Source organism: Coturnix japonica, chromosome 2, assembly GCF_054131305.1.
Source record: "Coturnix japonica strain WE chromosome 2, WE-NBRP24, whole genome shotgun sequence".
NCBI classification, from domain to species: Eukaryota; Metazoa; Chordata; class Aves; order Galliformes; family Phasianidae; genus Coturnix; species Coturnix japonica.
In genome coordinates this window covers 97,807,924-97,822,175 of record NC_140664.1, presented here as the reverse complement: position 1 = coordinate 97,822,175, position 14,252 = coordinate 97,807,924, and the positions used below count along the sequence as shown (strand labels likewise).

General features: G+C 40.0%; 1 protein-coding gene across 43 annotated transcripts in view; it reads left to right on the top strand.

Moving 5' to 3' along the window:
• ARPP21 (cAMP regulated phosphoprotein 21) overlaps positions 1-14,252 on the top strand; it is a 177,431-nt gene that overhangs the window by 122,969 nt on the left and 40,210 nt on the right. For all 43 annotated transcript variants that reach the window (XM_085538153.1, XM_085538170.1, XM_085538157.1 and 40 more), the window contains 3 exons: positions 5,479-5,709; positions 10,420-10,589; positions 12,691-12,795. In XM_085538153.1, coding sequence (XP_085394279.1) covers positions 5,479-5,709; positions 10,420-10,589; positions 12,691-12,795 — 506 coding nt within the window. The remainder of the gene's footprint in view (positions 1-5,478; positions 5,710-10,419; positions 10,590-12,690; positions 12,796-14,252) is intronic.

Below are 14,252 nucleotides of genomic sequence, written 5' to 3'. Positions count from 1 at the left end.
TGCAGCCTCTCCATTTTCTTGTTTGGTTCCAATTAAATGAAATCACCATTTAAGGGTATTGTGAACCTGGTGGGAATTCTGCATTTATTTGCATTAACTCCATGGGTGTGTTAACATATGAGTGAGTCACGGAGCCTGGATCTAAGTAATTTCAAGCCATGCCATTAAGCTACTCTATTATATTTTTGTGTAAAAGTGCATAATAAATAATTAGCCTATCAGATGATTCCATCACTTTGGTTCACTTGATAAATACAGCACAGGACAAGTGGTAATCAATACTTAGCACTTAGTGGTTTTTCATCTTGAAAGTGCTTTATGGATGGCACTTCATTTAAATTCTGCTTATCAGACCTTTGTTAGTCAGATTTCATTCCTATTCCCAAAATGGCATGGTAGTCTTTGCTCTGCTTCAGGATGCTCAGGAATGGTGTTTTCAGAGTGAATTGAGGAAACCTTCAACTTTGTAACTGTTCTGAACCTCGTGAACTTGAACACAATCAGTTTTTTTCAGAGAAAGAAGGGTACTAGGTGGTCAGAAGGGTGCTCTCTCCAACCTCGTTGCTCCTAAAGATGCTGACAGCATTCATAATATCCTGCATCTTTCTTTTTTGTTTGCCTTTCTTTTAGCTTTCTTTTTACCTTTCCGTTTACCTTGAACAAACAATGGCTTTGAATTTTATCCTAAGATTCTCCTTCAGTTCTACTCCACTTCCACATATGTTCAATCCTATGGAATTAAGACCTTATTTTGTCTTTGCTAATATTAGTACAGATTTTGTCTTTGTTAAATATCAGCACAAATATAGTTGTTTTGTTGTTTTGTTTTGGTTTTTTTTTCACTTCTTTATTTTTCCTCAATGTAAGCATATGCTATGATCATAGAATCATAGAATGGCCTGGGTTGAAAAGGACCACAATGATCATATGGTTTTAACCCCCTGCTATATGCAGTGTTGCCAAGCTCCAGACCAGGCTGCCCAGAGCCACATCCAGCCTGGCCTTGAATGCCTCCAGAAATGAGGTATCCACCCCTGGAGGCATTCATGGCCAAGCTGGATGTGGCTCTGGGTAGAGCAACCAGTATTGTGCAACGAATGTATATATACCTTTGAAAATGTCCTCCTGGGTTTTTGTTTTGTGTTTGTATCCAGGATGAATTGGCTTTATAGTGTGGCCCAAAGTATGCAGCAGACTGTGTTTTTACCTCCAGATCTATTTGCTTCCCACAGATCTTTCCATTGCATCAGAACTCAACTAGATATATATGAATAAGGGGGGAGGCTCAAGTTGACGGTGTACTTTCTTATGTAGTTAACCTTCAGCAGAGTGTGGTCAAGTGTACTCTACAGCATTGAGTGCAGAAGTGCAGAGCCTTCACAGTGGTGCCAGGGAAATCCAGTTTGGTTGGTAGAGACATCTAATTGCAAAACAGTAATACTTTTAAGTAGCCGTTTTGGTGTTAAAGTCAAGCATATTAAAGGGTGCACTTAGGAAGATATATTGAAGGAGAAATCTCTGAAGCATATGAATAATGCTAAGTGCATCTGTTCTCCTTAGGCACCAAACCCCAAATTGCTTTCAAATGAGAGCTCTTACAATACATTTTTAAAACACCATTGATATTAAAATTCCATGTTCTTTGCAGAGCAATTACTTATTGTAAGGGCTCTTTTTTTTTTTTCTTTCTTTTTTTTTTTTTTTTCTTAAAGCAAAGGCTTTCAATGTTGAAAGCTGGTTGTTGCATGGAAAGAGTGAAAAGAAGTTAAATAAAAGGAAGAGTAGAGTAGGAAAAGAGCAAGGCTGGATGTCAAAACGAAGTCACACCTTCAAAGCTGGGATGCAAAGTGAATCTGTCAGTCAGCCTGAGGAAAGTCAGAGGAAATCATATCTGAATCCCTATTTCTGCCCTTCTTTCTGAAATGTCATTGATTGGTGTTAAAACAGAGCTGTTAAAAAAACAACAGGGAAATATATCTTGATGAAGTGTTCATTCTTTGCTGAAAAAAAAATATATAATACAGTCCTCAGAGCTCTTTTTATCTTAAACAGTATATACTGAGTCAGTCTAAAGGCAGATAGTCAAAATGTTTTCCACTATTTTAAATGTGAAAATTATGCTACACCTCTGATGGTCATCCTGAAGCACTGTCAAATACTTTACTTGAGCATTCAGATAATAAGAATTTAAGGATTTTCACCAATGGCTCACAGCTGCCTTTTAGAATGTATATTTCAATGCAGCGTTAGCACTGTAGCCTTTCTGGATAATTCTAAATACTTTCACCAAAATTAAATGTTTTGCCCTTAGCCTTCACTTCTGATAAATCAGTAATCGATCTTACATGGTGGGCTCAGAGAAGCTGAAGCGCTGGAAGAAGTTTGCCTCCCCCTTGGCAATGACAGATCAGAGAACATGCTGTTCTCTGCAGTGGAGTCTAGCAATATCTATTAGTCTTACACTCTAATTGCATTCAGCTGCACGGTAATAAGAGTTTAGCAAAGGAATTATGATACTTAATTCTTGCAGACTGCACAAAAGGAACTGTTTGAAACTCATTATGTGGTTGTCATGCTGTTTGACTTTTACTTTCATGCACCTGTTGTTTGCTGAGAAGGCACTGTTCCCCTTAAAAAATACAGATCTTACACTTGAAATAAAGTTTTTTAATTTATTATGTTGCAGCTTAGTAGATACATAGATGTATTATTTAGGTTGTAATCGAGTGCCAAAATTAGGACTTAATACTGTAACAAACTGCAGTCTATCTTCAGTCTAACTGAAAGCCTATAGCTTTCCTCTGACAGAGTTGACTTTTCAGGGCTGGCTAATTGTGTGTAGTTGTGAGTGTCTCTATGGCTGTCAAAGATCGAGTCCATGCAATCTGTAACCACGCACTTCAAGACAAAGTATAGCTCATAAACTGTCACCTTATTTTCACTGTCACATTGCAATAGTTTTTAATGTACTTCATTAGGAGAGAAGACAACACATATTCCAAAGAGATGTCCTCTGTGCCTGTGTATGTGGCTTTATGTTTATTTCAGTAACTGTTGGAAGGCATGTAAGGTCTCACTGCTGCATCTTTAGCTTCTCTTAATGCATTTTCCATAGTGTGGAATGCACATCTGTTGGAGCATATTCCTTTCTCTCCCATTTACGAAAAGATGGCTGTGTGGGGATATCAGCTGCATTGATACAGATCTGCAGGAATCATTAGCTTCCTTGGAGTGGTGGCAAGTAATTGGAGACACCATCTAATCTCTCCCGTTAGGTGTTCACTGCTACTTCTGTCACACAAAGACTATCATGCTGCAGGCATTTCAGTATGTTAACTTTTTAATATATATAAAGTATATATATATATATATATGAAGTATATATATATATAAAGTATATATATATGAGACATCCTGTGAATTTTGTTTGAATATTGTGTCTGTGTTTTGGAACTGGACTTCTGCTTCTTTATTATTTCTTTTCATCAAATATTAGCTTGATGGATTTTGCAAGTCCAGGAGTAATAGCAGGAATGCTGACGTGTGGGTAATAAATTTTAAGCCAACTGCTTCCAGTCGTACACTTCCCACCAGCTGACTGTGCTGAATGATTAATTTCATTTTTAGAAGTGAAACTTGTAGAAAAGGATTGTGCTCACACGAGAGCATACCATTCTCATTAAAAACAACAAGGAGTCTTACATGCAAATATATAAGTGACTTAGGAAAGCAGCAGACAAATAGGGAACCCACAGTAGCAGAGGGTTGGACTAGTTGATTGCCAAAGGACCCTTCCAGCCCCTATTATCCTGTGATTTCTAAGCTTAGTGTGGTCCTGCTCCTACAAAACACCAGCTGGAGCAAGTAGTGGGTAGAACTTGAGTCCATTTGATAAGAAATGGGAAATTTACCACCGTCTCACAAGATGAGCTGAGCAGAGAGGTTCAAATTCAACAAATACTGAATACCTAAACTGAAGAAAATAAAGCAAAATGTGTTGCATTGCTTAGTAGCGCTCAGAATATTGGGAAACTAATGATTCCTCCACACACTCCAACTGAAAATTAAGCTATTAAGACTTTGTGATTTTTGTCTCATTCTCTTTCACTGCTCTTTGAACTGCTGTATCTCTCAGAACACTTTTAAAATATATTAATGGGAAACGATGAGAATGTGAAGGTTACTATTATGTCAACTGTGAAGCAGCGAGAAAATTACTTAGGAATCTAGAAGTAGCCAGCATTACATACTGAAAAAAGACATTGGGTTGTATAATGGGGGCAAAAATCTCATTTAGTCTGAGATCCTTTCAGAAGAATTTAGGAATCGCAGCTACAGAGATGAGATTAATTGGTGTTATTTCCAAACATTAGTGTTGGGATCTATTGGGCTTAATATATCTAGACTTAAACTGATAAGAAGTTGTAAAACAGTTGAAAAGGAAGGAAAAGTAAAGAATGTCATAGCTGCAATCTTCTTTTATGCTAATGGTGCTTCTTGAGAACTGCACTAAATGGGGAGAGAAGAGTTTGAACTTAGGTTTGAGAGTATTTATAAGCTTAGAAAGAATAACGGGCTGGTGGGGTGGGCTATAGAATCTAGTCTGGAATCTTCAGGTAGCTTTCTAACCCACTGAATTCCATGGGTGGCAGAATAGAGGAGAGTGTAAAGTGAGAACTCAAATAAGCAGTATGAAATGCACATAGCATGGCCGCAGAAATGCAGAATAGGACCTGCAGGAGGAAAATTTGAACTCCTGTATCTGCATTTACATTTGGGAGGAGGATGCCGAGTATCACTCATAGGTTGCTGATGATGATCTCCAAGAATATCTCTGCAACTGTAGAAATGTGGAGATATTAAATGATGAAATAAATAGAACTGTCCATGCAGGAATAATCTGTATGTTTCCAGCCTCAATATGCACAGATATAAATAACAAGTACATTAAGGCAACTTCGGAGTATATTTATAGAAATGTAAAGAAAAGTCTTCTGAAATCCCTACCACTTTCTTGATTAGATGCTGGAGAAGCAGTTTAAGGGTCCTGCCAATGGCAAGTAGAGCACAGCTTGTATAAGAGAATTGTTTCTGTTGTAGCTGCCTTGCTACCATATGGAGATGGGGTTTAGAATCTGTAGAAAGACACTGTGTTTGTTAGATAACAGGATGCTTCTGTGATATCTTAGGAGGAAAGCATTACGCAAGTAAAATCTCTGAAGTTTGGAAATTACATATGGTTTTTAAAAGAATGAAACTCCCCTCCTCCTGGTCACAGATGCGTGTTATTATGTTTGGTTTAGCTGGTTGAATTGCAAACTTGTCAATTTTAGATATTAATTTGAATACTGAGCTCAATGGGAAGGGAAAACAAAACCCCAGCTGGGCATGGACTACTGCTTATGTTTGTCCCTGTGTATGCAACCTGTCTGGTGGGAGCCTGGGTCCCTCATAACTGTGGCTCTGTCTCTCTTTCAGGCTCAGAGTCTTCCAGCAGTGCTGGCTCCTCAGGATCCCTGTCACGAATACATCAGCCTCTCCAAAGTGCACCTCTTGTCCCCGGGTTGACAGCCAGCAATTCAGGCAGCGTGTCCTACCCTGAGAATGGGATGAGTGGCCAGGTGGCTCCCAGCAACACCAGCTATATCATTCTTCCACTTGAAGCTGCAGGGATACCTCCTGGCAGTATCCTGCTCAACCCACACACAGGTCAGTACGGTGCATTCCTGCCATGTGCATTTCAGTGTTATTCATGTCACCTGGCACGTCAGAACAATTCTTGTTTGCATAGGTGGGAAGTAATGCAAAATATAATGCTCATGCAGTCATGGGCAGGGTATTCATCCTGTGAAATCGTGGCATTCCTTGGCTGTGAATCCTCTGAGGACCCATTAACTTTAGTAGGGAAATATACTCTTCCATATCCAGTGTGCTGAGATGTGGTGCATTGTTCAAGGAAAGACTGGATGTTGTGTTGAGGGACGTGGTTTAGTGGGAGCTATTGGTAATAGGTGAACGGTTGGACTGGATGATCTTTTAGGTCTTTTCCAACCTTGATGATTCTGAGTCTATAGTCCAAGTAAAATACGATGCTCGAAGTTCTAGAGCTTGTACTTAGTAATAGAAGTATTTCTAAAAGCATTTGAAATAGTGCTGCAGAGTTAGTTTTCTTACGTGAGCATGTAAACATGAAGTTTTGTGAAAAAAAGTTGTCATCTCAATTCTTTGTTGTTCTGGTGCTTAGAACTGCAGTTTTAACTAGGCACTCGCTGTCATCCAAGTGTTTTAGAAGCCACTCAGCTTGAACTTGAGCGCTTGCTGAAAATTTAAGGCAGTTTGTTTCCCCCCATGGTCCAGATGAAGTCAAGATAATGTTACGCTATTACTCCCCACAGTATTATACTGACAGCATTAAAAAGGTTCAGGGAGGCTGAGACTGTGATGCTTCTTCAGTGATTTGCACTGTTTCAGTGACCGTGATTAGCTGTACTGTCATCCTTAGCTGAGTTATGCTAGGATTAAAATAACAAAGCATACAGTGCACTGAATTTTCCATTCAACAGGGAGCTCACAGTCAAACTCCAAAAGATTTTTTTCGAAGTCCTCAATGGAGCATTCAGAAGCTTTTAGTTCAGGGATTATTACTTATAACCAGTACTTTGTGTATAGTACACCTCTGCACTCCAGTCTTTGGGTGCAAATGTGTAGAGCTGATCCATGAGTTCGCTACTGATGTTGAGTTAGAATGGAACTGAGAAAAGATGAAAGCATTTAAGAGAAACACTCCTGAAAAACTGTCAAACCAAGCTCTACTTGGGCATATAGAGATAGAAATATCTGGAGATGATCAGTATCTGTCAGCGTATCTGTGGTCAGTTAGATATTCTTGTTTAAGTTCAAATGTGTTAAGTTCTTTCTAGGCAGAGCTGACTTATTAACCTGTGCATACGTTTACTTTTCTAAAGCTTTCATTGTTTGTGTAGTTGTTTTTAAGTTATGATATTCTTGATATGGGAGCCTAATTTTGTCAGTGTAAAGGGAGTTTTTAGACATTTCTTAACAAGTCAAATTATGGGAGAGAACTGAATGGAAGGTGGATATCCTACAAAACTCATGTTTATGGACTTCACTATTTCCATTGTGCTGGAAGCTGAGAGTATTATCTGCAACATCAGAATTTCTTGGACAATACAGACAAAGGTAATTTGTGTGCTTTCATTCAGAACACATCAGGCCTAGGCAGAAATTCATCTATAATTCAAATGCTAGTGCTGAAACAAGTGGAAGGAATCACTGCTGCCTCCAGTCAAACTGACTGCTCAGAGGTTGTATCCGTTCCTGGCTATAGCAAAGATAAAGGTTGCAGCTTACTACACTTGCAGGCCATCAGTGGTGTTTAAGAGAAACATATCCTGCATTGGTTGTGGCAGTTCAGCAGTTTGCATCAGCCAGCTCATGTTTTTCTTTGGTACCTAGGGAGTCTGTGTGCCACAGGCATAATGCCTGTCAGTGCTGCCACTAGATCAGAGTGCCTGGTCTTCCCTTTGGTGTGTCTCATTGTCTGCAAGGGCATAATCAAGAGTTCTGTGTCTGCTGCATGTTTAATATTCACAGAATGAGTTGTTTTTATGTGCATGTAATCATTCTAATTTTATTGTTATTATTTTTCAGTCTGCATGCTTTATTTCTGTAGCTTATCTGTAAATAAATATATGTATACTAAAGGAAATGGAAGGACTGAAATTATTGATTTAAATGTATAGCTTCACACTGTTACCTGTGCTGGAAGCCAGTCTGTACTGTAACGTCTGCTGTGTTTTTAACATGCAGGAAAATACATAGTAAAATTTTTCTACTCTTTGGACTCAAAATCTTTGCATCTTATTACAGTAACGTTACAAAAGAGGCTCCATAGGGAGGAGGCATAGAGATTGCTGGATGCTATGCTTGACTATCAAAGTGATGGATGCTGTCAGAAACATAGATGAAGAGAAGACAGTTGAAAGAAAAGTAAAAAGGAGCTTTGTTTCCTGTAATGAATAGATTCTTTCTCTATGTAACATCATTCTTTAGTTCTTTATTCTCCTTTTAGAAAGCGATTACTTCCTGTCTTCTCTCTTTTGATCCTAACACTGTGTCCTTTAAGATCTTTGCTTCCTTTCACACTACTCACTGACTGCAAGCCTCTAACGGCATCCACAGATGCTGTCAGCACCTCCCTGCTCTCATTACACTGCTCAGCTCCTTCTCAGGTGTTGGCAACTCACGCTTTTACATATTCACAGTTTCTTTCAACTTCTCAACTTCAGCTGTCTCCTTCCCCAGATAGAGAAGCTTCGACTTGCTTTGGGTAGGGACTGTTTATGCAGCTGTGTTCTTTTACTCTCCTTTTCACCTGCCTCACCAGTCTGCTTTACCCTTTAAAGGATTCCTCTTGACATGTTTTCTGACTTAACCCCTTTCACTGTTTAAGAGCATTTACATTTATTTCTTACTCCTTCAGATGGCATCGCAGTCTTTTGCCCTTCTATTTAGGCCACAGTTCATAACTTACATATGTCTTCCATATTGGCATCTGACCTCTCCTTTTTGTTACCTACTTCAAAATTTCTTCTTAAAAGGTCTTTTTTATGTCTTTATAAGCATTTCCAGACCTTTTCACTTCTCGTCCTGTCATCCTTCACTGAGCTGATATAAATGAAGCCTTCCTTAAAGGCTTCATTTCAGTGCCTGGCACATGCTTCAGGAGCCTGTTACCCTGCTCACCCAGTCCAGTTCCCTGTAGCCCACTTAACTGCTTTTTGGATTCATTTTCTCTGTAAGCCTCTGCCAAAGTGGTTTTCCCTTCGGACAGCAGTCTGCAGCATTTCTGTTACACGTGTTCTTTCTTTGCAGCTTTGTGCTGTGTTATTTGCCAGCAAAGTCAGTTGATTCATAAGAAGGTTGCATTTAACTAAACTTCCCTTGTCACTACCTCTTTTTCTTTACTGGGCCTTGAGTCTTCCAGATCTATGAGGAGACACCAGCTGGACGTGATTAAGTGTTAAATGCTGCACATTAACATTATTGTGGCCTTCTCCAGTCTCTAAAATACTTCTGCAACCTGAGACTCCCAAGTTGAGGAGGAAAAAAAGCCACAGATACTTCTCTCCGTGCCATTTTCACCCAGGGTCTATACAGCAACAAACAAGAAACCATCTAATGCACGCAACTGACCCATGCCTCCCTTCCATTTTCTTTGATCTTTCCCTAACTTTCCCACTGTGAATTTGGCTTAATCCAGAAAATACTCGTACATTGGTAAGGGAAGGAAGGCAAGGTTTCTTAGTCTGGCTCTTCTCATGTGGTTCTGATTACAACAGTAAGAGGAAGGAACAAAAAAGCACCAAGCAGTGAATAGATGGAATAGGCAGGGGCGCTACCTGTACCAAGGGAGGTATAAAAAACACAAGCTCTTTACTTCACTTACTCAGAGTCCTCACATTTTTTAATGTTTTATTTTTTACTATCTGAAGCAAAAAGAGTTCAGCGTCTTATGCACTGTTATGTACTTAGCGCCTTCTGCCTTTAGTAAAAATTGGGCTAGAATTTTTTTCTTATATAAAAGATTTTCATAGACATATTAACTGTTTCCTCCCTTATGACCTCGTGGGCTGTGTCCTGTGGTAGGGCGCCACTCTCTAAAGAACAGCACTGTTACTAGAGCGTGTAAATAAGTTAGTAACAGTAGTTTATTTCTTGTATATCTGGGAAGTATGGTGTGTCAAGAGTGGTTGAATACACTTTACAGTTGCATCCACAAGGGTGGATAGTGATAGGACGAGGTGGAATGGTTTTAAACTGAAACAGGAGAGGTTTATTGTAGATATTAGGAGGAAGTTTTTCACACAGAGGGTGGTGACACATTGGAACAGGTTGCCCAAGGAGGTTGTGGATTCCCCAGCCCTGGAGGCATTCAAGGCCAGGATGTGGCTCTGGGCAGCCTGGTCTGGTGGTTGAAACCAGATGATCGTTGTGGTCCTTTTCAACCCAAGCCATTCTGTGATTCTATGAGTTAACCTTCATTGTACGGATGTAAAATGTACATAAACATCCTCTGCTTTCAGTGTTTGTTCCGGATTTCAGTCTTAGTACTAATTGATTCATCACTGAATGATTTCCAGTAACCAAAGCACCTGAATCATCTTATAGTCATGGCAACCTTTTATTCACTCCTTGGGGGTTAGTACTGCCAAAACAAATATCAGTTATCAGCCTTGCCTGCAAAAAAAATAGATGGCTGGTTATATAATGAGAAAAAGAATCACTTTACTATTGTAGCGGGTCAATTAGTGATCAGTTGGAGCAAGTTTGTGTCATTTCATGCAGAAAACAGTCATTTTTTAAAATGTTCAGCAAAGGAAGTGTGTTTCATTTCAGGTCAACCCTTTGTAAATCCTGATGGGACACCGGCAATATACAATCCTCCCAGCAGCCAGCCGACAATGAGGAGCCAGATGGTGGGACAGTCTCAGCAACAGCCTTCATCCCAGCAGCCTCAGCAGGTTCAACAGCCTCAGCAGCAAATGGCAAGTCACCTTGTCACACAGGTAGGTGTGGTGGCCATTGGACAAAGAAACAAAGATCTGAGGGATGTGGAGGATAACCAGAGGGTTAGGGGAGGGTAGGGTGCAAACTAGACAAAATGCTTTCCGTTCTTTACTTTTGAAGAAAACTATGTATTTGCAATGTGGATGAAACAGCTGGAGAAATAAAGTTCCCTTTCAAATTCCATCTAAAGGATGGTTTCATTTTGAAAAGGACTGTTAAGCTAGTTGGGGTATGTCTATATAGTCTTTACATTTCTTTTGGGAAAATGGCCATGCAAATAGAAGCTGAAGCATTCATTTTCAGACTAGGGTAATTTGTAGTTCAGTACAAATTGCTGGGAGCGGAGGCGTGGGAGCACAGATCTACACTGACTCTTTGCCAGCCACCTTACCATGGCTTTGAAAATAAAGACGAATGTATATTAATGGTTTCTCCTTCCTACTGTTTAATTACTCTCCACATTTTCTCTATTTTTATCCATGTGTAGGCTTATACTGTACTAACAGCTACACTTAGCAAATGTGATCCCTAATGCTAATAGTGTAAAAAAGATTTAGAGTACAATTCTCATTATGGGTCTCTCTTTTGGTAAGAGAGTTGAGGCATGCAGCTTAGGTATACCATATGCAGAATATTTACACAGATCAAATAGACTTGGAGATTTTCATCACCACCATTCCAGGGGTATCGTCTGCCAAGCTGAGGGCAGAACTGGAACCCAACCAGAATGATGGTGTGGGAGGAGAAGGTAGAGAATATGAACTGCAAACTTTGAAAACATTACTACTTGGTGGATCTTCAAGGGTCCTGCGCTTTCTCTGTGACTCTGGCCCATCACGCACAAATTTATCCTGATGCTGTGTGATCCGCTGTGGACCTTTTCCTGTCCCTTTCCACAGCAGTAGGGTTGACTTCAAAAATTCAAGTACAGCTTAGGGCCCTGCTAACTCTCCCATTCAAGTTACATGAAGCCTGTGCTGTAGGAGGCTCTCTTGCAGCCCTACCCCACCAGAAAAACCCCCAGTTGTCTTCTGTCCTTGCCTCATACTCTGGGCATAACCCCACTCTGAGCAATAAGCAGTAGAGGGGAACAGCAACAGAGTTTAGGCTTAACGCCATGGTGCTTCATCTCCCTGGACCCCGGATGGCCATGGCACATGGCCAGTGATGGCTAAGCACAGGCAGCAGACCTTGGGTCTGGTTCAAACTATACGCTGCGTGTCTGTTCACTCAGGCTGGACTGCAGGGCAGGCAAATGGAATTATTCCAGCAAGGAGTGGATATCCTACTTGTTCTAAGAGCAGCCAAGATCTACTGTACTTTTTGTGCTGTTATAATTTGGCACAGTTTCATCCCAGTTTCTCCTGAGTGACGTTTAAATTCACTGCAGTTGCTTTGATGTTACTGTGTTTGCACTGGTGTACATGGCTCTTGTTTCTTCATTTGGTCTCAGCTGTTTTAGAAGAAGGTGGTGGTTCCAAACCTTTGTAAGAGCCGAGTTTAACTATAGATGGAAATAAAAGAAATAGGAAAGCTGTTCGAAGGCAACAGTGCTGTAGAAAATTATTCTTTCACTTAGGTAAACATCTGCTCCGGGCTGACAGACCTGTCTCTGTCATTAATTTGCAGCCTGTTTTTTGCTAATTCTTCTTGCTATTACTTTCTGCCGAAGCAGCTTTACAGTCATTATACCTTCGCCTGTGACACACTGAGTTAAATCAGTCATTATCAGCAAAATCCGAATGTAAACTTACACTGTGCTGCTCTTCCATTTTATCTCTGTAAATTAAATGTAAAATTCTAATTTGGCTTTGCTTCACATCAGTAATAAGAAGATGTAGCTGTGGCTTTACTTTATCTAGCAGCCACCAAATATAAGAAAATAAGGAGAAAAGTCTGTACTAAGGAATTGTTTGTGGAAAGCTAAAATGAGGACTAATATCACAGTACCTGACCTCTTGTTCTCTTCTGGCGATGAGTCACCTGCATTTTCAGAGCTGTGTTTGAGACCTTTGTTCTCAGAAGCAGAGTTTGTTGTTGTTGTTATCTCTTTTTCTAACTGGGTTGTATTTATTGTCTTTCACTGTGTTTATTTTGCAGCCTGTTCAGGCAATGCAGCCATCTTCTCAATCAGTCCAATATCCAGCAGTTTCTTATCCTCCCCAGCACCTCCTGCCAGTCTCTCCAACGCAACAGTTTTCTGTGGTACTAAAGACTTCTGTATTTTCTTCCCTTGAAGTCGGGTGTGTGAGTATTAGTATGCTTGAGAGCATCTGGGGAGGACTGCGAGGGGTTTCCCCCATGAGAGCTCCAGCTAAATCCCACTTGGCCTTAATGTTTTTGAACACTGACAAGCATTTTGTAAGAATGTCCCCACTGGTTCTTGCTATCCAGAATGGCCAATGAAGTTTGGAGCAGGGCTGTCAACCTAGTTAGTGGATCCTAAAGGAAACAGGTATTTGAGGTTTGGATACTATCCCTTTTGTCTGCCCACAGCTGCAGAAATGACCTCTAGGAAATCATTTAATTTTATTTTATCAGTACATTAAATCTGCTGCCCAGATTTATTCCCTGATCATACCAGAGCACTTAAAAAACAGAGTATTGGTGAGCCAGCTACCAAAGGTGCGATACTATCATGCATCACCGCTCAACACTAATGGCCCAAGTATAATAAAAATAAACAGAGTGAAATTCTGGAGTCTGAATTTGGGTTAGTGCTTACAGGCCTAAGATTCCACTGTTGTAAAATAAAGCTGACATTTTAAGGGGCACTGCAAGATCCTTGTTATTTTCCCTGGTAATCTTGCTTATGACCGATTTTTATCCAGGTAGAGATGTCACGTAGTTATAGTAAAAGATGGAAACAAAGCTGAATGGATCCTTGCAGCTAGAATAGTATTCCTAATGCCTGGTAGATGAAGAGTACCACTTAAAGGATGAGAAAACATGTCTGGTGCTGAACAGAAGTTGAGTATCTCAGTGATAATTTCCTTGAGAAATATCTCCCATGCATCTCAGATTGTTCTAACAACAACCTTAAAATGTAAAAAGTCAAGTTTGACTATCATAATAGGGAAATGTCCTCTCCTTCATGAAATTGTTAGTTCTATCAAATAGGAAATTTGTCTATTTAATGTACATTGCATGCACAATGTGTAAATTGTTGTGCAAATCCAAAGGCATTCCAGGCGCAATAAAGTTTCTCATTGTTTGTAGTCATTTGCCATCCAGGTAACAAGTATCCTGCCTTTTTAAAGAAATAACCTCAGATAGACCCATTATGTGTCTGAATGCGGATGCAGAGTGCCACTAAACGTAATAGCGATCTTTCTTATGCCTCCTGAAGATCCAGACAAGAGTGTTTAAAGTGATTGCCCATAGTATCCTCTTGCATAAGTAGAAGTCTGAGTCTGTGGAGCAAGTGCTTGTTGCCATGCTCACTGCAAAAAGCCTTGTTTTTCTATTTTGATGTTTCTTGCAGGTATAAATACATGGTGCAGGATGGCTTTGGAAAGTAAACACCACAGGAATGTCAGCATAAATCAAAGACAGTCTGTTTGTAAACTGAAATTGAGGGGGGGGGGAATAAGAAATCTGCATGTTAGCACACAAGGTAGTTTTATGACAGGTGTATTACTATATAGAACACACTTTAATCT